This window comes from Amblyomma maculatum, chromosome 10 (genome assembly GCF_055883805.1).
Source record: "Amblyomma maculatum isolate TAMU_Amacu chromosome 10, ASM5588380v1, whole genome shotgun sequence".
Classification (NCBI taxonomy): Eukaryota; Metazoa; Arthropoda; class Arachnida; order Ixodida; family Ixodidae; genus Amblyomma; species Amblyomma maculatum.
In genome coordinates this window covers 67,356,663-67,379,957 of record NC_139353.1, presented here as the reverse complement: position 1 = coordinate 67,379,957, position 23,295 = coordinate 67,356,663, and the positions used below count along the sequence as shown (strand labels likewise).

The following is a 23,295-nucleotide window of genomic DNA, read 5'->3' as shown; positions in this document are numbered from 1 at the left end:
GCCACAGGTTACGCTGGTCGGCTTCATATTCCGTAGCACGCATGGCAGGATGTTTCTGCGCCGACAATGGCTTTCATGTTGCGCGCACAGTGGCTCACAGTAACCTAGTCCTCCTTCTGCGAACTGGCCCTAGCAAGGCAGCTGCAATCCGCTCTGACGTCACGCTGCGCTGTTGTCTGACGTAAGCCAGTCCATCTTCGCGTTAGGCGCTCCTCGGCTATACTTTTCCGAGGGCGATACTTTTCCGCGAAAATCGCCTGTTTAGCTTGCCGCAGGTAATGCACCGCTGTCATATTAGTGCGTAGAACCGCTCGCTGCTAATAGTATTAACAGTGACAATACAGAATGGGATTACCCATAGCTCCACCTTATGAAAACATTTATTCGTGCGTTGTGTGAAAGTACACTGATGAGCTCACAGACCAGCTCATATGTATGCGTCTCAATCGCCTGCAGCTACGAGAGAGGTTACATGCAGCATTGTTTGCATGGGAATAGAAGCAGAAAATTCGCAGACTTTCACCTATTGGCTTTTAGTCACTGAGGCGAATTTTTACGCAGCGCGGCACAAAGGTTTCAGAAACTGAGCGCTCTTGTCATTGGGCAAGAAGGTAGCGAAATAAAAGAACAAAAGGTGTCAACAACATTCGTACACCTGCGCCCTTGAAGCAAAAAGCAAGTGCTCGAAGTTTGGCTTCTGGTTTTCATTGTGTGGAAGAAAGCGCTTGAAATATGAAACCGAAAGCTATCCTAGGAGCTTTGGCTTTGCATTTCCTCGTCGAACAAGGTAGGCTTGTACTAATTCAGCAGGTTCTTTGGGGAAAGATTTTCAGTTGATTAAGTTTGTCAGAATTGTCTAACGTTTCTAGGCTAGGAACCCTAAAGCAAGTCAGAGCATTTGTTTACATCGAAAACCGAGTGGCAAATAGGCAGTGATTATTACACCTTTGAATTTTTCATCATAGATGGTAAAGTAAGGATCATGTACTGTGTTTCATGAGCTCGCTATCTTTTAGAACGCCAAGGAGAAGGGTGACATTTTTTGTTTTTTAGCCTACAGTTGTACAGTCTTTGTCAAAAGTATACAGCCCATGGGTTTTGATTCTAAGCGCCATATCTGGGCTCGTTCCAGCGTTCGAAACCTCGTAGATGACAAATCTCGTCCGAACTCTTCTCTAGATTGTTTATTATATTCCAGTATTGTTTACAGGAGCCTTGTTACAGGGTCTACAAGCGAACACGTTGGGCCGTATATTATTGACAAAGACTGTACATGCATCGTACTTATTCCCAAGCTTGCTGTACCTCTTCTACGTGCATTCCCGAAGGCTTACGCTTGCAAATGTTTTGTTTCTGCAGCAGTAATGATTCCTCCGCCAGCATTTTCATCTAGGAGAATTAAGCTACAATAGGGCTACACTACCGGCACGTTTGCAGATTGGCTTGTTTTAGTGCGTCGTATTTACTACTCAAACCTCCCGCCGCGCGAGGCGCTTTTGTTACATGTTTTAAGGTAAAAGAAGAGCACCACTACCAAATATGTATAACGCACATCATAATTTTAGTCGCATGCGTAGCAACGAAGTGGTAGGCATTTGTCTCAAAATGATTTTGCTTGCAGAAAGCGGAGGAATTTTGAATTTCGAAATCAAAGATTATAAGGGACTTTAGAGTGGTGGACCACAATATTTTCCTCTATTTTCAGCTTGCGATGTTTCTTCGTTTTAAAGCTAGTCTTACACACATGTTATTGTCGTCAATTATACAAAACAATTTCAATAGCAACCTATGAAGAAAAGGCGCGCCTAGAAAGGCTTGATACTTTTCTTCACAATACTTTTCTATGGAGGACGGCGATTAGTATCAGTTTCTCCATAATATACTTGATACCGCTTGAAGTTTTCTTAAGCACGGCGTCTTTTTTTCATTCCGAGTATTCGAGTTATTGTATTTCGCCACAAGGAGAGTAATTTACGAATACTGGGTCATGAGTTGTCAAAAATGTTTTGAAGCTTCCTCTAATCTACGATGATACTTTAGAGCCTTGTTTTAGCGTTGCGACACTAGGCTATGGCTGGCGGCACAGCATGCCAAAAGCCGACCGAAAGCGACAACTACATCAGTGTGTTCTCGCGGTGACCTGGAAGTGGCGGTCTTGCAACGGAGCTCGCTAGGTTTTGCAGGCTTTCTTTGGTGCCAGCTGAGTGACAGCCGTAACGTAAATCGGAATGGATTTTAAAAGGGCTGACCAAGATTTAGGTTCAATCGAACTCTAATGCGTTTGCCGAAGGTGTTTCCAAATAAAATTATATTTCTCGCACTCGTTTATTCAAGATATCGCCTCAAAATCAACGAGGGGGAGGGGGAGGAGGAATTTAAATTTTCTGTACCGAAACACCCCCTTCAAAAGTTGCGAAAAAAGGTGGATGGTTATAATCAAGTAAATACGGTATACATTTTTAAATTCAAGTGTAAATAATGCCGGCAAAATAGCTTTTACCGGCATGTATGAGCAGTGCTGATACAACTGCCTGCCGCGCTCTCAAATGTCCCTATGTAATTATTTAAAATTGATATTTTGCTGGCATCTTTGATGTCTTTAGGCGGTATAGGGGAAAAGAAATTTTGTGCTGCCTATACTCACAACATATCACTTTTCCGTGCATTGTTTATTAAGTTTTTTTGAAGGAAGCAGATGCTCATCAGTTTATATGTCACAGAAAATGGCCCTATATAGGAGAGCAAATTTAAAAGAGGTTTCTTAAGACGTTTTGTAGCCCTCGCCAAAGTATGAGTAATTTAGGAGTGGCCACTGCAAGACTGGTATACCTTAATCACTTTGTTATGTCCTGAGAGCACAATAATGGTCCACTTAGTCAGCCGCTTGAATGCACTTACCTCACTAACTGCCGTCAAGACGAATAAAAGCAAATGTGTGCAGTATGACGAGACGTGCTACTGTATTGCAGCTGCAAGTGTGAAATGGTCCCGTTGCTGGAGACTAAAGGCGGCTGGAAATTGTAAATCTAAGATTTCTGCTTGGTATTACGACATATGGTCCCTAAGTTGCAAAGGGTTCATCTACAGCGGATGCGGCGGAAATGCAAATAGGTTTGGATCAGAAGAAGAATGCCAAAAAGCCTGCACATGTGAGTAATTATGAAACATTATTATATGACTGCATGGCCGGCACTGTGCAAATTAAAAAAAGAAAAAAACTACTGGACTCCGCTTAGGTCTGCTTAAGAGCGTAAATGTTGAAGGCCGCTTTACAGGACCGGTCTCGCTAACTGCATGATCATTTTCACCCCAATTATCATCATCGGCATCATTATCGCTGCCATCATCATTATCAATTAAATGCCCGTTATTGTCATTGCTACTGTCTTCATTATTACTGTCTTCTATTGCATCGTAGTTCTCATCGCTACTACTATCTTACTACTATCCTGCTACTATCCTGGCTGCGCTTGGGTGGATATCAATAAGCAATTACTCCCTTATTAGAAATCTGCTCCATCTCGGGGGATTCCCATAAAATATTCGATCTACTGCTATCCTCTCGCTAGACAAGAATTACGATCGGCTTTTCAAGTACTGGTATTAGCTTAGAAGTTTGTGAAGTCGCCTGATGATAAGAGGGATGGTGGTTAGATCGCCAGTGGAGACAGATTGCTGTTTTAACTGTCAGTTGGTATGATTATTTTTGCATTCCATGAGCCAACAATGACTTTCGCCTTAAAAAGGATGTTTACCACAGCGTGCTCAGTATAAAAATAAACAGATATATGAAGCATATAGCAGCAGTATAAGGAATGAGATTTCTAATAAAATAATAAAAGAAATCCTAATTAACAATAAAAGAGTGCATGAAAAGTAGCTTGCAGAAATAGTCAATTATTAATTTGAGATTTTTTACCCGCTCTGATTGTTCTTAAGCTGCATACATAGCGCGAGTAGGATTAGTTAACAACCTCAGTGAATTAATATGACACTCAAAAACGTGAGCAACAATAACGCGGTAGTGAGGTTAGCATTAACATTGTATAACTGGTGTTTTCGTGTATCAGAAATGTACTTCCTTTGTAAATATTCGTCTGCTATTGTTCAAAGGGGGCTCGAACTCCATCAATTAGAAGCCTTATTTAGTTTTTTCTAGCCCCCTGCGTCTAGACGAAACTGCTCAATAAATATGATTTTCAGGAACCAGTAATATTGTTTGCAGAGACAACTCCTTCTATGGAAGTATTGTGGCGAGGCGTGCATTTGGCAAGCTGCGAAGGAACACGCGCGGAGTGTTTGCACTGACATTGTATCCAGCATCGCCCTATATAGTAAAGTATGATTTTAGCGGTGCCGCACAGGCAACTTTAACGGCGCCTAAAGTGTTCCTATTGTGTTGCCTCCGTGCATTAACCAGCGTGCGCCTATGCGTAATTAAACGAGTGTAGGACCGACGCAGAAACCTCGCTCGATGTTTTTGCCCAAGTTCATTCTCACTTAATTCCCATCTGCTTTCTCTCTGCTTCCCGCTGCTTCCATGGTCTAAAGGGAGAGGAGGAACTAGAAAAACTGTCCTGTTTTCAAATTTCAGTTAGAACACATCGAGGGCAAAATGTTAATCTTAGTAGGTATTTAAGAGGATATGTGTCTATCCGCAAATATAAGGACGCAAAACAGGTATGCTTGACATATAGTATTCCGGAGCAGTAACTCGAACCTTGCTCCCCCTCCTCGCCTTTTCCTCCATCGCGAAACATACTTCACACATAATTACTCCTAGCAATAAGAATGGCTCCTAAGAAATAGTATCTAATAAATACGCTCTGCAATAAAGGGCTTGTTTAGTTTGGCGCAAAACGATGAGGGTGCCAGTAAGCAAATGACTGTGTAAGAAGCAAGTCCCTCCAGTCTCGTTAACTACCCATTTCATAAAAAAAAAAAAAACAGCGCATCGCAATAAAGGTAGGTTTTTTGATTTGATACCAAACTATCTTCACTGTTTAGTACAAGTGAAAATGAATAGAAAAATCATTTGCTTTGAACTATGGTACATGTGATGTGTACCATGGGTGCACTGGCGCGCTGAACAGTGAAATAAAAAATAAATCCGTACTTGAACTTTTATCAAAACGCACAATGCAAAGCATCATAATTCTAGTCCTCATAATTTGGCTTAGTCTTCGGATTTTTATTTAGGTAACGAGAAAACTATTAACAGTAGACTACTTTGTGTCGCGGAACAACAGTGCGGGGCATTTACCACAAAAGAGGTTTGTGCTACTATGCTAACTTTCTTTCGTGACAAGGGAAGGATTGTGGATTTCATCGTTTATCTCCTTGTTTTGCGAAACTAATTTTTATGAACAAATTGGGTAAAGAATCGGAGCCGAGGATGCACTCATGCAATTGTTATGATGCACGCAATGCTTTTATTAAGCGGAAAAGGCGAAACACAAGCGCTATAAAGGAACAGTTCCAAAACAAATTTTTCAAAAAAATAGAACCTTTACTATGCAAAATGATATGGCGTCACCCCACTGGCTGGCCGCAAGCATGGTTCGGCATGCTTTAGGCGTGTCATACCTTGACCTGTTGATAAGAGCAAAAATGACCTTAAAAGATGGACTTCGTTCATGCTGCTAAATTCATGGGTCCAATGGCTTAACACAGATTATTGAGAGCAGTCGAAAGGAAGCAACGCCTAGCACTCAAGAGCTGTGATTCCTCGACGTGATTTTGAGTTTCTTTTACAGTAGAGAGATGGTGCACATAAAATTTGTCCTTGAACTATGAGATAAAGAATTCACCAGACCTGGCGTAGGGGCGCCATTGCATGTAATTTATGTAATTTGATATCTCTGCGAAGTTATTTTATTTAGGCCGTTCGATATTTACGTCAGAGTTATTTAAGCTGTTAAAGTACGTGTGAAGGATTATTGACGGTATGCAAGGGTCCAGAATTATATTTTAAAGAAGATGAAGAAGAAACAACGCTACGGCATCGCCATCACCATCGCTGGTCTCCGGCGCCCATCTCTCTCGTGCTGAAGCTGTGCCCTGCGGCTGGTATTCCGATCCTGCTGTTCCCGAATTACTGCCAGCGCTAGACGTTCCAACCAACCATTAAATCGGCATTTCACTTGGTGGAGGTGCGGGGTAGTCAATGTTCTGCTGCGAAGTTCCTGGGCGAGATGGGTACCGGGAACCTCAGGTTGACCTCCACCAAGTGAAATGTGGAGGTCAATCTGATTTGTAGAGGAAATCTGAATTGATTTGAATAAGCGAAATAATATTTGTCAAGAAGTGTTCTTATATTACGCATAAATGTTATATATCCGTTTGCTGAAGCCAGCCTAAATAAAGAAGCTACGCCTGAGAGCAAAGGAAGGGTTGCGAATTTCTCCTCAAGCATTTTGTGGTAGAAAACAAAACAAACAAACAAACAGAAGAGGGCACTCATTTAAAAGAAACATAACCGAGGACAATGTCAAAAAGGACTTTATACCATCGCTTGATACCACACCCATTCTTTAGCAAGATACTTTTCACGCTGCTAATTAATTACAACGTGCTCCACGCTGTAATTGGACATTGCTAGGCTAAAGGTTGTACCCAAGCTGTTGTTTATGTTAGATATGGCACTGATAAACACTACCACGTCTTTGTGAATTTACATACGACTAAGTGGATGCAAACCAAGAACAGAAGCAGCTGCGATAAAAAATAAAAAGATTTGCTTGAACATGGTGGGAAGCCTTGTTTCACCTGGGCAACGCTTCTTTTTTTTATATATTTCCTGGAACTGCTTCCTCTCTCAATGACAACTCAATTAACTTTCTTCGCTAAAATAATTATTCTGTACCCCGATAATTATTTTAAGATAATTACGATCAATCCTTGCCGATATGACATCACAGTGTTCATGGCTCAAATCCCGGTCCATATACCGCACTTCCTTTACACCTGTTATAGAGCAGAACCTATTTATCATACACTCCTAAGGAGCACAAATATGCCGATGTGGCCTAGAGACAGCGTTTCTCACAAGTAATTGAAAGATCTCTTGATAGAAAATCACACAAGCCCATTTCAAACCAAATACCCAATTTGGCAGTTGCCAAAAGCGCGTGGTCATGTTATGCCAATCAGTCCGCTATTCAGTCAGTGATTGGTCATCACCTCTTAATTACGGGGGCCTCAGAGTGAATGTTGCCTTTTTCTTACATATATTGTAAATCACTGTTTACTGCCTTAATTCGAGCCGGTATATGTGTTATTTTACTTGCACTCCTTTTATTTTTATTTTTTTGGTAAACATATTTCCCATGATGTGCTACTCTAGCGCACTTTAGCGACGCAACGCTGCTGCGGTCGATTCATACATGTATTTATCCTCTATAAAGAGCATGTGCTTGTTTTATGCTCGGAATATTGCACAACTGCTTCATGGTTCGTTTAATGTCTTGGGTACTGAAATGCTGACCAGGCAAGCAGTGAGTCCACACTGCTGTTCTAATTTAGTGTTTACTAAATCGGACACAAACCTTTCAAAGCACGTCAGCTTTCATACACTATGCAGTTACCCGTACCATTGTGCATGTGCTCATTTACTGTTGCGTTAAAACCAATTAAAAAGGGAAAAGATGAATGATACAAGAAAATTGGCAGGTGCAAATAAATACTTAATCCACCTAGTCTGAATAAAGGTATCCAAAACCTAAACTTTCGCTCCCTGAAAATATATTTTGCATTGTTCCAGTTGGCTCTAAGGTAAAGAAAGTTTGCAGCCTGGTGCCAAAACCTGGTAACTGCACGGGGTTTTCTCCATCATGGTACTATGACGCTGAAGTGGACGTGTGTCGCGGTTTCATATACGGAGGCTGTTACGGAAATTCCAACAGATTTACCAGCTGCAAGGCGTGCATGAAGAGATGTAGCGGTAAGTTGACGCCCATGCTTTGAGTAGGGTTTTGTTCGTATGCGCAATACTGAGAGCACTTAAATAGAAATATTATTTTAGTATCAATGCTGCGCTCGATAGAAAAGATAACCATCACAAGACAAGTATGAGTGCACCGCGCTTATCCCAGACACACGTATTGTAAATATCGATGCCTCTTACAATTTCCTGCCTGTGCAAGAATAATTTGCTGGACGTACACACGGGTATTCAGAACAGGAGGTCCGAAATGATACAAGGCTCCGGTATGAATAAGACGCTTGTTTTTCTTACATTCAGTACACTAGGAAAGTCATGTTTAGCACGATATTTTTAAGGTATCTGAAATTCCCGCGTGAGGTCGAGTGGTAGCGACGTCGAATTCCTATCCACCTAATAATGGTGTTCCCTCTCGGTGGTCAGTTACGCCAGCAGCGGCGACAATTGTTTTTATGCGGCAGAGGGCCTTAGCCTATCGCGTAAAATACACCACCAACCCCCTTTTCACCAAAATCACTTTAACGCCAAGAGAACAATGCTCAATGGCTCGCACTCACATACCCCTGGCACCAACACAATGACAGCTCATTATACAATGGCCTTTTGATGATCCTGTTCCGAACAAAGCTCTCTTCTTTAACCTCCGGCATATGTAAGCGGATGAAGCATCCTCAACCTCTGAAAACGAGACATCAGCAGCTTTTGCTTCAAAACAGGTTTAGACATAACTGCATTTATAGAAACAGGCTCTTACAGCCCACATTTGTTTCCAGAAAACTGATTTAAATTAAAGTTTATTTCCCGCCATCACTAAAGCGGTAACACGTTAGTAGGCGGGAGATAGTGTCTTCTTACGCAAGCAGAAAATAGGAGAGAGTGTATAATAGTCTTAGACGTATGAAAGGAAATACAGCCTGTATCAATATAGATTCAACATTAGGTCAATTCAAGCCCACGTACTTAGTACACATATATGTCAAAAATTCACGACTTCGGCCAAGTGTGGATTGCGCGTCAATAAAGTTTTACGCCCTTCGTGCACTGGACGAATAGAAGTTCTATTGATAATGATAGCCGTAGAAACTGTAATTGGGATATAGATTTGCGGCTGCTTATATTACATCCTAGTTACACTGCATTGGGGCGATCCTGGTTTGCAGCCAGTCATTAGCTGAGAACCCCACAGCTCTGAAACCAGCTCTGAAACATCTTCGCTTTAAGCGGAGAGTCGCGGAGAAGACAGCAAAAACAAAAAAAAACATGATTTGTCAGCAACACAATATGGTTCGCGTGCCTTCAGGAGCATGTAACACTCTCGGTGTGCGCAGCTGGGCATAACGAAAGCGGCCGCCCTTTAATGCATTGTAGGTAGAATAGATGACTATTGTGAAAAACAGCCTTCGCGCTTATTGTTATAGTCGCAAAAGAAACCAGCTGCACTTGCGCTCGCATGCGCTTTGGACAAGCGTTACGACGCAGCATTACCTCGGTGCGTGCGACTGGAGCTATAGTAGCAGAGCGCCGTACCACGAGGGCGTTAAAAAAGTGTAGCAGGGAAAGAAAGGATGGGCACATAAGTTAGGCCTTTTAAAGTTATGACACCAAAGCGTTAATGGTCTTCGTCTGCGACTGCCATAGCGGATCCACTTGTGGCGTATATGCACGTTCGCACACTTTTTTAATCTATAGTCCCTGAACTGGGGCCCTGGGCACATATTTCGAGTGTGCGCGGTTATCGAAGTGTCGCTATCTCATGTGACCTCGTGTCATCTGATTGATGGAAACGTCGGAACATGATGTTGCCATCTCTTCCGGTTTCGCAGTGGCAACACTAGATTCCGGCGTTTCAACCAATCATATGGCTCGAGGTTGGGGAGATAGCGACACTTTGATAACGACGCAAACTCGGAATATGGGCCCTGTCACCACACATATATTTAGGCAACTCATAAGTTGCGCTATTGCCGGAATGACCCTTAGACACAGATAAAAAGCGTAGCTTTCAAAAAATTGTACGAACATGGCGAACAAGAATCATCATGTCCTTCTGCTCACTCGCTTTTCCACAGTCGCTGGCGCATGTTTTTTCACCAGTGCAAAAACGCCAAACCCGTGTTCGGGGCAGCCTTACAGAGAACAGATTTCGTTACTTGATTGGTCGTCTGGGAGTGCTGAAATTGCTGCTATATCACGTGGCGGTTTTTGTATTTCGCGAGGTTTCACCAAAGGCCGATGAATAAATCTACGCAATCATGACTTGAAGGAAACAACGCAGCTGGCCGCTTTCCTAGCCAGTCTAGAACTTTTGCATTCATAATTCTGCCTTCAAATCTATAGATTACAAGACATACATTTTTTATGTTATTACCGCAAGCGAACGAAAAAAAAAATACTGCAGACTAGTATAGCTGACTCAACACTTCTGAGTTCATTTCACGGAGCTGAGGTAGAACTTTTGCATTCACAATTCCGCCTTCAAATCTATAGATTAAAAGACATAAAATTTGTTGACATAACCACAAGCGAACGAAAAAAAAATACTGCAGACTACTATAGCTGACTCTCACCACTTCTGAGTTCATTTCACGGGGCTGAGATGCGCCGTATTGTGGAAAACATTGGTTACATTCAACTGGGCACCCTGTATCTATGTGACATCAGCCCCTCCAGCAACGACAGCGTGGTTTCGCACCTCTGAAAATGAAATATTTGATTGCCGACATCACACTCACCTAAAATAGGTCATCTTTACTTCTTTTTTAGCGCCTGAGAGCGCGCTTTTTATTTAATTTATTTTTAACATTTTGCGAACTCAACAACTAGCATGACACTACCCTTGCGTAAACAGCGTCTTAAATGAGCATCAAAGTAATATTCACCGTTGCTCGGTAATTCCGCGACCATTGACATTTAGGGCTGCCATTCACAGGGTTGTTAACGATACATTATCCACAATTCTGACCATGTTCCCTGATCGTAATCTGCAATTCGGCACGCAGCACGTATGGGTAGTCGGTACAGGTTCACGGCGTGCGAATAGTAATCAAGCTTGATAGCGTACTTTCTCACTCGTTTGTTTGAGCCCGAGAAGTACATGGAAAGACAGAAGAGCTATTGGAAGAGAGGAATGTAGGCTCTGCCTACTTACTAATTTAGCTCTGGAGTGAAGCATTACGAGCTCTACTCTTTCTATTACGATTACAAAACTTTCAAGTATAGAAAACTGGGCGAGTTGGAAAGGATTCATCTTAAAGCAGCGCGCAAACACAGGACTAAAAGGAACAAGAATAAAGGAACAAAGGAAAAGCGCTTGTGTCGTCTCTTGTTCCTTTTAGTCCTGTGTTTTCGCGCTGCTTTAAGATGAAAACTTTCAAGCAGCGTGTCTTGCTGTCAGGTGGTACATCTTTTGTTGGAATAAACAACATCTGCGTTGGCAAGATGTTTTTCAGCATCTAGAGGATCAGTAAAGCGAAATGCATGTAGAATAAAGATACAATGTGCTTTGCAAAAAAGAAAACCTTGATGACTCGAAGCAGCGTTTCTTTTTTTGCGCGAGTGTTCGAAAAAATAATGCTGAAACGAATTTGTCTAATTTTGTCTAAAGGAAAGGCTTTCTAAAAATTAATATGCGGATGAAAATTTTCGGAAAGCTTACTTTGACGACAGGGTAACACAGCACTCGGTTTGGTTTCGGCCTCCTCTGTATTGGAACATTTAGCATAACTTTTAGCAGAAAATGTATGTCTTTATCTGCGTGGCCTTTCAGCCACGTCAACCTTGTAGAGCTTCTACAGTGAGCAAGTTCTATAATGTTGCAAAACTTATAGAAGAAGGCGAGAGCATTTAGGGTGACTGAGAAGATCGTTTGCTGCGACATTTCTGATGAAATCAGAAAGAAACCCCAATGACATTGTTGCATATGGCCGCGCATATTGTTTCACGTAACTTGAAAGAAAGTTTTTAAAATGAAATTCGCTTAGGACGAAAGTGAAACTGCACGCATAATGCATTTGCCCTTTAATAGGTTTTTAGTTGTGTTTATTACTAAATGTTTAGTTATTCTGTTGCAGTAGCCATGTGTGACGGGGAAAGATGTAGAAAATCATAATAAATGCCTGAATAACATGTTTTCTCCGCGATGTATCTCACGTGATATTTTCTCCCCCACCCCAAACAAAGCGAGCGAAATATAAGAAAAGAAGCCACATATGACAGGTCGATACCGCACAGCTGAACTGCTGCTTTCTAATGTTTATAAAATGAATAAACATGGTCAGCCCCATTGTTGCTGCGGCTACCAGAATGCGACAGTGCTTTGCTCACGTAGTAGGTGTCTGGGACTCTGACATTTATCGAATCACAGAGCAAATGCATGCTGCTGGGGGAATGCTCCTTCTTTGAAACGGAATCGCAAATGTGTCATTTTTTTGAAAAACCTTCGCAACATATGGCCGGCAAATCGCATGTGCGGCTTCAAGTTACCTGAACGAGAGACCCTAATATCAACAACATGCAGAAGGTCCGCTCGCTCTCCCGTGGCTACAGTAACACTGAACTGACCTAGTTCATCCATTGACTTTTTTGAGATCAACACAATAGCTGTGCCAAACCACATTGTCACGTGGCGTTTAGGAATTAGAAATAATCATTTATCTACGTAAAAGGAATTAAAACAAACCTCCGAGTAAGTATTCGCTAATACCAGGATTGGGTATGGTTTCATTCAGCATCTGATCCTCCTTTAACCTAGCCTAACCTAGCCTAACCTAGCCTTTAACTATTAGCCTAAGTTACATAAAAAAAAGAACAACTGTATCGATGGACCTCTTGAAATAAAGCAAAGTTAATCAGCATAAGTGACTGGGATTTGACTTTGGCTATTGGTACTAAACGAATTTGTGTACTTCCTTGCAAAGTTGCCACATTACTAAAAATGATCTCTATGATGGTTTCGCAGAAGCATTCGTATTTTTATATATTTATATTTAGATCTTCGCCATGCCTGAGCACAACCGGCGTGCGCCAGATCGATGAAATTTGTCCAATTGGTGGGTTCTAGCAGGTGGTTATCGTGAGACAGCTATTGAGGATAAAATGATTGAAAATAAAGGAGTTGATAGGCGTAGTAGGTTTCGTACACCTGGCGGTGCGAGCAGAGCAGCCCCACTGCCCATTGCATTAAAGCAATACAGTATAAATACAGCTTAAAATGGCGCTTTAAAAGTCGGCAATTTTTATCTCTGTGATTTTTATGTCTTTTTTTTTTACGTTGACTTAAAACCGTGCTCTGTATATTCGGAACAAATGAATATCATCTCGCCCTTTTACTGTGCGTTAAACAACGCCAGAAATTGTATAGTGCGCCCCAATTAGGGTCTCAAATTTCTTATTTTGCCCATCTCTCTGAAGCCTGCTTGACCTTGAAAATCGAAACTGGAACAGAATCTGGACCGATGTGGAACCAGATATGTAGGCGCTTCTGATTCGCTTTTTTACGTAGTCAATCGATCTCGTTCGTTTTAAAGGTATTTTGAGCTATTACAGTACTAATAGAAGTCCTATATTTTTTTATTCACCTTACGTTTCTTTAGGGTTGCGTGAGGAGACTTTTAACAATTGTGGGATGGTGCACGTAAAATACTGCATTTAATAATCTCAAGAGCTTAGACTCCGTTTACATAATCTGCTCAAACTCCGGAGTGGCGAAAATTTGTCTCTTTCTGCGCGACGTTAAGGCGCATGTGAGACCCGGCCACGCTTCTTGGTGGTAAGCAGCAACTGGACCTTCCAGGTAGGACAAGCGTGCTCGGCAGCTGCTCCCATCGGCAGAATGCCTGTATCGGTGACGTAAACTACTCAAATGCCTTTGGGGCTGACGGTTATTTCCATCCTGTGGAATTGGAGGAGTAGATGCGCTCATTTGCAGCACGGACGCGTGATTAGGCCGACTCATCAGCTGGGGTCTTTGAGGTATTGGAAATAAATAATTAAATAGCATGTTCAGGATTTATAATGTTCTTACAATATAATACTCACGTGCGACAATTATATTGAAAGGCCACTCGAAAGTTAGAAGAACTGCTTAAAATAAAGCAGGAGAGACGAATGGTTAAACGATCCCTTTTTCAAACTGATACTATGGGATGTCCCGCAAGACAGCAAACTTGAGGCGTAGATCGAGATGAGACATACATTTTACCAACTTCTTCAGGAGCACATTGCATATTAACTAAGGGAAGGAAAAAAAACGAGGACGGTCACCCGCATTCCCTCAATACTGGCCTTACAAAATACTCCCACATGACTTATTCCTGTGTTTGTATTCTTTGATGATGTCTGAATCATTTTTTATTTGTCATCTATTTAGTCGTCTAGAAACGGTCACTGTTGTTCGTGAAAGCAGCCCAAGCATTCAAATCTCTGTCGAAATGAGTCGTAAAAAGGTTAATTTCAAGCAGTACTCCATCGTTTACAGTATACTGCAGCCAATGATCACCAAGTACGTGCGTAGGTTTTCGTCACGGTATAGGGCTTTTGAGATTTGCGGGACGTAACAGCTTGTTCACTTTGCCCACTATGGTCGCCCCTTTCACAAGATGAGACATGAATCGGAAAGTTGATAATGAACCTACAGAATATGGTCCGTGGCCGTCTCATGCCAATGATTTCAAAATTTACCCTTCATCAATGTCGGATATTGTAACCGGCGGCCGCCCTGACCTGCCGCTCGCAATAAAAATGTTGAGCATAGGGGCTCGTACTGTAAATGATTCTTTCTGCTTCTTTTCTTCTTCTGTGAGAGCAAGTTTTGTAAAAAAACACAGCGATACGAATGGTGGGCGCGTTCATTAGGAGGGCTCAATGCCCCCGATTGGCAGAACATTGTAAATTTTGGTTCTGCTCTAAGTGTTCCCAAGTCAAAGAATGCTTAGTGGTCTTAGTTTTGAGATGATGCAGCCCAAGTGTTGTAATTAAATGCAGAAATAAATACATATTCTATTTGTTTTATATGTGTTTATAGGAAAGAGAAACGCCGGCAATATATGCAAGAAGCGAACAAAAGCGTTTCGAAAGCGGTACAACTTAGGCCTAGAACCGAAGCCGAAAAAGTCCAGATGGCCTTTCATATTACCTACACCATTCCTAAAGGAATGAAAATCTTCTACGAAGCAGTAATAAAAGACTGTTGCCCTTTGTAATAAAGTAGTTCAACCTCACTTACTTTTTAGCGTTTTTTTTCTTAATAATTTGAGTTGTGTTATGCAAAAGCCTTCTTTATTGTTGGTTATGAAATTTCAGGCAGTGTTCTGTCAGAAAGCAGAGCTGGCGCCGTTGGTTTATCTATACTGATTGAGTTTTGTGCTCGCAGAATTCTCATTTTGGGCATGAAGAATTTCATGTATTGAACCCGTCTTATGCAAATGCTGAGCTGAGTGCGACTTTAAATTTGGCCACGGCGGTGGCGTTTATTTATTTATTTATTCAATTTATTTCGGAAATTTATTCCGGCTTTCGGCTTCTAGGATGAGCTGAAAATGTCCACTTTCATGGCTTGTTGCACCTCCCATCCCATTCTTCGCTGTTACGAGGCATCGCTTGAGTGCTGTCATGGCATTCACGGATAGGATGTCACTCAAGGAAACGCTTCCTTCCTCAGGCCTCTTAAAAAATATATAAAAAGAAATAAGCTTTCATTATGTATTCATAAGAATCTTAATTTTCCAGCCTACTAAAGATGATAAAAATTGTCGACATCAAGTTACTTCCTAATGCGAAATTTGAGAGCAGCTTTTCAGCTGTTTCACCTTTTCGATTGATAGAGGCAAAGATTTCGAGCAAGACACGTATGCCAGTAATATGCGTTGTGGGGCTAGTTGGTTCATACTCAGATAGGTTTTATGCGCACAAAAAGACGACACAAAATACAAGGGAGACAGGACGGAGCGCAACTTTCAACTGTTTTATTCCGGAAATGTACACGACATTTATACCAAAAAAATTATCATTGCATAATCATCAGTGCCACGTGCGAGCCCAGGAAAAGCACAAAGGAGGGCACAGGTCACTCACCTCTTATCTAATTTATCTAAAAAGACAAATTCTTTATCATACATTGTCACAGATGGTGCGCTTATACATGAACTTCCGCTTTTTCTAATATGGTAGGCCTCAGCCAATTCTCGCGCAAGCGTGTCAGTGCTCCTGCACAAGATGCCGGTGCCTTGTAGCGTTGCATCACACAGTTTTCCTGCTTTCTGTTTTTGGTCGTTATCTTTTCCACACTCACTGATGTGCGCCGGCAGGTGCAAACCGGTACCGTTCCTCAGAGACAAATTGTGCTCCCTTAACCGGTCATTAACACATCGGCTCGACTGCCCAATGTACACCTTCCCACACTTCAACGGAATCCTGTACACCACCCCTTTTTCACACTTCACAAACTTATTAACATGTTTGATTTTGCAGTCTGAGTTACGGCTATCATCTTGCGAAACCAGACGACACAAAGAAGAGAGTTTCCTTGGGGCCGAAAAAACCACGGGTACCTTAAACTTGTTAGCCACGCGTTTGAGGTTATGAGCCACTTTATGCTGATATGGAATGACTACCGGTTTCACTTTCCTCTGTGCAACTGCAATCGTTGTCTGGTTCTTATTCCTTTCTTGTTTAATCTTCTTGAGAAGAGCTTCAGCCACTGAACTCACTATTATCTGGGGAAAGCCTGCCTGTTTCAGCTTCGCGATCTGACCGTGGAAGCTTTCCTGCGCCACGTGACAACAGGACTTCCTTAGGGATGACTCGAGGCACATCAAAGCGATAGCACGTTTAATCGTTTTTGATTGCTTAGAATCAAAAGGCAACAGTTTCTTTTGTGCACGTGGTTGGTACTTCCAGCAAAAGCATCCGTCCTTAAGGGTTATATTCAAGTCTAAAAATTGCAAACGGCTGTCATTGGCGAGTTCACAAGTAAAATTCAATCATTTGGAGAGTCGTCTAAAATTAGAAAGAACGTCCTCCACGATTGGTGGATAGGTTAAAGATGAGTGTTTCTTCAAAACAATGAAAAAATCGTCTACATACCTAAAAATCTTTAGAGTGCTACCGTTTTCAAGCGCCTCGGCCAATGATCTGTCCACACCTGCTAGAAAAAAGTTTCAAAGCACAGGTGCCACGCACGACCCGATACAGATCCCATTTCTTTGTACATAATCATACCCTTTAAAAGAAACAGTGGTGGAACTAAGGTAATACTCCAGGAGTACAAGGAAGTTGTCAACCGACATACCAACGCTGTTTTGAAAAGACACCACTCCGTTCATTTCTATGCACAACCTGACGGCATCCAACAGCTCTCTCTGCGCAATAGAATAGAACAGGTCAACAACATCTATAGAAAAGATGTGTCCTGCAGAGTTTGTTTCGTGCAAAAATTCAACAACCTCAAGACTATTCTTAATGGCAAACGGATCGTCTACTACCAGTCTGTTAAGTTCCTTCAGCAGGAACCGGCTAAGTAGGTTCTGCCAGGCACCCCTTTCGCTAACTATGCACCTAAACGGAACACTTTCTTTGTGGGGTTTGGCAGTGAAAAAAACTTGCAAGCTATTACATTTTGTATTCTGAATACTACTGGCTAACTTCTGTAGACCGAGGTTCGCGCATAACACAATGGCTCGGCTTTTTACCTTTGCTGGTTTTAGTTCTGTCTTCTCAAAATTCCTGTGGATGGCCTCCCAGGCTTTCTTGTTGTACGTTCCCGACGGCATGGCGACAAAGCCCCCTCCCTTATCCGCCTGAACGAGTAGCAGGTCGTTGTCCTTGAAGAAGCGCACAATTGTCCTGTTGTCACATGGCGCAGGAAAGCTTCCACGGTCAGATCGCGAAGCTGAAACAGGCAGGCTTTCCCCAGATAATAGTGAGTTCAGTGGCTGAAGCTCTTCTCAAGAAGATTAAACAAGAAAGAAATAAGAACCAGACAACGATTGCAGTTGCACAGAGGAAAGTGAAACCGGTAGTCATTCCATATCAGCATAAAGTGGCTCATAACCTCAAACGCGTGGCTAACAAGTTTAAGGTACCCGTGGTTTTTTCGGCCCCAAGGAAACTCTTCTTTGTGTCGTCTGGTTTCGCAAGATGATAGCCGTAACTCAGACTGCAAAATCAAACATGTTAATAAGTTTGTGAAGTGTGAAAAATGGGTGGTGTACAGGATTCCGTTGAAGTGTGGGAAGGTATACATTGGGCAGTCGGGCCGATGTGTTAATGACCGGTTAAGGGAGCACAATTTGTCTTTGAGGAACGGTACCGGTTTGCACCTGCCGGCGCACATCAGTGAGTGTGGAAAAGATAACGACCAAAAACAGAAAGCAGGAAAACTGTGTGATGCAACGCTACAAGGCACCGGCATCTTGTGCAGGAGCACTGACACGCTTGCGCGAGAATTGGCTGAGGCCTACCATATTAGAAAAAGCGGAAGTTCATGTATAAGCGCACCATCTGTGACAATGTATGATAAAGAATTTGTCTTTTTAGATAAATTAGATAAGAGGTGAGTGACCTGTGCCCTCCTTTGTGCTTTTCCTGGGCTCGCACGTGGCACTGATGATTATGCAATGATAATTTTTTTGGTATAAATGTCGTGTACATTTCCGGAATAAAACAGTTGAAAGTTGCGCTCCCTCCTGTCTCCCTTGTATTTTGTGTCGTCTTTTTGTGCGCATAAAACCTATCTGAAGACACGTATGTACAATTACAGACAACTTTTAAATTTTTCCTACGTATTCCTTCAGAAAACACTCCACTAACAGTTCTTGACTGTCATGAAAGAAGCCTTGTAGTCGGAGAAATGAAAAGAGCGATTAAGTTATCGGGAGGTTGCGGGAGGCAGCGTGTGGGCCCATAGGAACGTTGCGCGACGAGCAGATAGCAGTAACTGACTGATGCCGCTGACGCCGCTAGCGAGTGAAGAGAACGTGACTCTGCTTTTCGGCTTGGGATGCACGCACCGTGATCCGCTGAGAGCGAGCCGGCGTTTCGGCAACCGGAGAGCACCCTCGCCGCCATGCAGGAAGAGGGGGGGGGGGGGGGGGAGAGCGTGCAGCAATCCGATAACACGTGCGGTTGCCGCCAGGGAAGAAGTGGGAGGGGGTGGGGGAGAGAGCGCGCGCTGCCCCAGCTGCGGAGCTGGTTACAGGGACAACGCCACCGGCACCGACGCCAGCGCCACCGACGAAGCGAAACGCAGCAACGGGCGCCAAAAAACTGCGCTGTAAAAACTCACTTAGGCAATTATCATAAGGATCTTCAGTGGGATCAGTGCTGAGATTGAAATATGGGGTGTACCTTTTTACACATATCTGGGTGGCTCAGCTAATTTTATCCAAGGGCGAAAAATAACATTTCAGGGGCAGGCGAAGCAAGCCAGTTACATATTGTTGGCTTCTACCTTGAGCTCCGCAGAAAAGTTTTTGTCCGCAATTGTATTTGAGATTACTTACCTAAATTACTAAATATTGACTTTACACAATAAATGGTAACTGCTACTTTTCAGAACAGCTGCACAAGCCTCATTTCATTTTTAGCGATACAGAACCTTTCAAGTGCAGACGTTTTTTTCTTAGAGGAAGCAGTAAACACCGATAGTACGAAAATCAGACGGCCAGAGAATACAATTGCGGCCTTGACTCCACTGCCCTATGCATCGGTAGACCTATCAGTTGGCGATAGTTTTCTCGTTCGCGTCAGCCAAAGCATTCAATGAGATTATATTTGCTTTATGTTTTACAAATTTGACCCATAACGCTCCTGTCATTTATACCTTGCCACATTATAGTGTTTATTGGCATTGGAAAGTGCGGCGCGCTCGCTATAGATCGCGCTTTCATCCGCTTCAAAAGATTGATGCGAACCAATCATCGCCAAAATGTCAGCCTTACTCTTCAAGGGAGCCACACATCATGTTGAAGGTTGTTTGTTTCGCTCAAACTGTGCTATACAGCAACCGAATTGCGGCGCGTCAATGGGAGGTTGCGTTTTTTATTTACATTTCCGGACTTTCTCTGGAAATGGGAAACAAAAGTACACGTGGGATGTCCTTACCGCAAATAATGCAACATGTGTTTCTGAAGGCGCTCCCCGACTCTGTAAATGAAATTTATTGTCTAAAGCGAATATTTAGTACTTGGAGAAATAATCCTAATTCAATATTTACAAAACGAAAAAATTGCCAATCCCGCCGAGGTGGGCAGTCGTTACAGCGCTCGATGGCTGTTCCAAAGGACGCGGGATCGAATCCCGGCCTCGGCGGCCGCTTTTCGGTGGAGGCGAAAAGCAAGGCACCCGTGTACTGTGCGATGTCAGTGCACGTTAAAGAACCCCAGGTGGTCGAAATTTCCGGAGTCCTCCACTACGGCGTCTCTCATAGCCTGAGTCGCTTTGTGAAGTTAAACCCCACAAGCCAAACCAAACAAAAAAGTGGCAGTGCGGCGCAAAGTGGCTGCCAGAATTATGCAACCAGTTTGCATTGCCTGTTTCTAATAGTTCATTTTTAGCCATTGGCTTAAGGTAGCGTGCAAAGCGTGTATAATGCAACTAGAAAAACAGCTGCACGAGTCCATATCTACAGGGAGTTTTGTAACCTTTACACATTTCACTTACAAATACGACGAGAATCGCGTCACTGTGGTGTTTCGGAGAAATAGATATTACGTACTAACAAAGCTATATTCGAGATTAAAATCAAACACTTAACTTATTACTTCAGTTCGGCAGGTACAGCTATAACGAAAAGTAGCCCTGTCAACACTAATGATGTGCCTAGCCTAGCTTTTTGTTTTTCAGATGGCAGCAGCGTTCTAAATATGGAATGCCAAAAATACGCCCTTTAATTCGTGTTGATTTGTCTTTCCCACAACGCACACTTATAAAAAAGATACCTTCGCGCTTTTTATGCCTCATATGCAAGTACAATTGTTTATTCGATGATGAAGAAAAAAACTGGATTTAGGCAACGACGCTGTTTTGGTAATTATTTTTGCAGAAAACACAACTCAGTTTCTTACTGAGTATTTCTGGTGTTTTGTTATTAATAACATAGGTGAATCAAAAAATGTACTTCACCTGAACGTCAATTATGAAACCTTTCAATATCGGCCCATAATCGTTCCCCCAAGATCACCAGAAATTCGAATTTAAATTTATAATTACCAGGTCTTTTTGTTTGCGAACAATGATACGTAATAATATCCGACTTCCTGTACAGTCCGCCTCAGCTGAGAGTATGCAAATGTACTTGCCAGTTCTAGTGCGACAGTTTTCTATTGCAGCTTCCTCAGAGAAAAGCACCAGCGGCTGTACTGAACGCATGGGAAAAGCACTCTGTAAGCGCAGCAAATATGAGCGCAGGAATCCTGGTGCATTGGGCAGCAGAGTATGCAGTTCTTTGGTATTTATTAAATATTGTCATGGGTATCTCCTAGATTGTTTCATGTTCATAGCATTTAATTATTTGCTTGTTTATCGGAAGTTAAAAAAGCACATGATCATTCCATGCGAAACGTCCACGCTCCAAAAAACGTCCATCTCCAATTTTTCTAAATAAAATGGGGTATGTTAGCAATTGTGAGAAAGGCCTTTTGTGGAAGTATATTTATTCAGACGTTTTTTCTTGATGACGCAGTTCCTATTTGATGTGATCGGCGAGGGGCCCAAATTGGCTAAAGAGCAAAATTTTAAATTATACACATCCGCATTCGAAAATTATACAATTTTTGCATTTTCTTGGGTGATTAAAAATTCAAAAGAATGCGGAGTTTCAAAAAATTTGCGGTAACTTTTCCAATGAATAAATGTTTACGAAATAATAGGTTGTTATACTGAATGTTAAAAATGATTGAAACATGCTCAACGAAGCTGTTCATATAACAACTTCTTCCAAATTCCACGAAATGTTACATTCTTCTTCATATTTAGACCTGCATTAAATATCAAAACCTCCAGGAAAAAAAAAAGAAAAAGAGATACAGTCATCTTTTATTCTAGATTTTGTTTGAGTAAAGTTTGTTTGACGGCAAATTATTATTTTTCAAAATCCATAACCAGCCCCTGTAGCGCGCTGGTGAAGGGTGGCTTTGTCAGAGATCACTGAGATGTCAGCACCTATATTTATTGTTCGCATGTTCGCTGTGGGGACTGTGTGTATAAGTGATGAGTAGGAAGATAAATAAGGCTGCTAAAAAGGCTACATTTTCGCTGCTTTAAACCAATTTGTACGTTTTGTGCGTTCATATAACTTTCCAGACAGTATTACAGCGGACATAAGGAATCAAGATTGGATTTACGTAAAAAAAAAAAAAAAACTTTTTATGACGGGACCTCATGATAACAAAGAATTCAATAATTTCCGGAGCGCAGACTCCAGGCAGAGTGAAGCAATGCCTCTCTTTACTACTTTTGAATGAGCTTAGTTCTATGGCAAGAGCTCTTTTTGTGCACGAGCCACAGAAACAACAACCGACCCAGGGTCTCGATTTTCGCACCACGTGTAACCACTTTCTACTTGCTGTACTCAAATTACTTGCTAGGCTGTGCGCGCGCAGGCCAGTGAGTATATATATATGCATATTTTAGGCTCCAATAAATCAGTTGTGAGTAGAGCCTGTGGTGTACGTGTGTTCTTACTCTATGTCCTGTCCTTTTGCTCTAAAAAAGATGAAATTTAAGACTGATCACCAACTAGCCCAATAATTAACGCTTTTAAGGTATATTTCTTCTTCATCGGGCTCACCTTTCTTTGTGTCTCATAAAGATCTTCATGATGTCAACCTGCTCATGACGAGCATCGTGTCAGCGACCTGCCGTGCAAGGTACGTGGGTTTTTGCATCAGGAAGTGTGTCACGCCGCCAGAAGGGCCTTGTTTGGTCTTACTGCAGCATCGTGGGGACATGTGAAAAGAGTGCTAAAGATTTTGCGATCTGAACTGTGGCGACAAGTGCGGTTTTACTTTGACTGGCTGAGGGTTGGCACCTATACTCAGCACCCAGGATGTATAGCAAAATGACGGTTTATCTCTCTGAGACGTGAAGCTTCTCGGATGACAGAAATCTGGTGGAATTGTAACCTTAGGTGGGTCCTTAATGCAATGGGGAAGCCGAAGAAGCCGCTACATCGAAGATGTGGCCTAATTGTCATGGAAGGTGCCTCTATCCCCTCCAACATTTCAAGCTTGTTTGAGAAGGGTCCGAAGTTCAGTGTGGAGCCACATGTTCCTCCTCATGAACTCACCGCTTTGAACAGAAGCATAGCGAAGAAGGCCCCGAAAGAATATCGGGAACGTTGCCCTTTGGAAGGGATA

The 23,295-nt window shown here is 42.3% G+C and overlaps 1 protein-coding gene across 1 annotated transcript; it reads left to right on the top strand.

Annotated features, from left to right (window-relative positions):
* Positions 1-614: 614 nt before the first annotated feature.
* LOC146176730 (amblin-like) lies at positions 615-15,150 on the top strand. The gene is made up of 4 exons (XM_084581034.1): positions 615-787; positions 2,970-3,149; positions 7,763-7,942; positions 14,964-15,150. The coding sequence occupies exons 1-4, from the start codon at positions 733-735 to the stop codon at positions 15,095-15,097; spliced, it is 549 nt and encodes a 182-aa protein (XP_084437160.1). The 5' UTR covers positions 615-732; the 3' UTR covers positions 15,098-15,150.
* Positions 15,151-23,295: the final 8,145 nt, after the last annotated feature.

What these genes read in the sequence shown, in the direction of transcription:
- LOC146176730 (XM_084581034.1), top strand. Translation starts at nt 733, where the DNA reads ATGAAACCGAAAGCTATCCTAGGAGCTTTGGCTTTGCATTTCCTCGTC. An exon ending in ATGCCAAAAAGCCTGCACAT is followed by an intron (nt 3,150 to 7,762) that starts GTGAGTAATTAT and finishes GCATTGTTCCAG; the next exon opens with TTGGCTCTAAGGTAAAGAAA. An exon ending in GTGCATGAAGAGATGTAGCG is followed by an intron (nt 7,943 to 14,963) that starts GTAAGTTGACGC and finishes ATGTGTTTATAG; the next exon opens with GAAAGAGAAACGCCGGCAAT.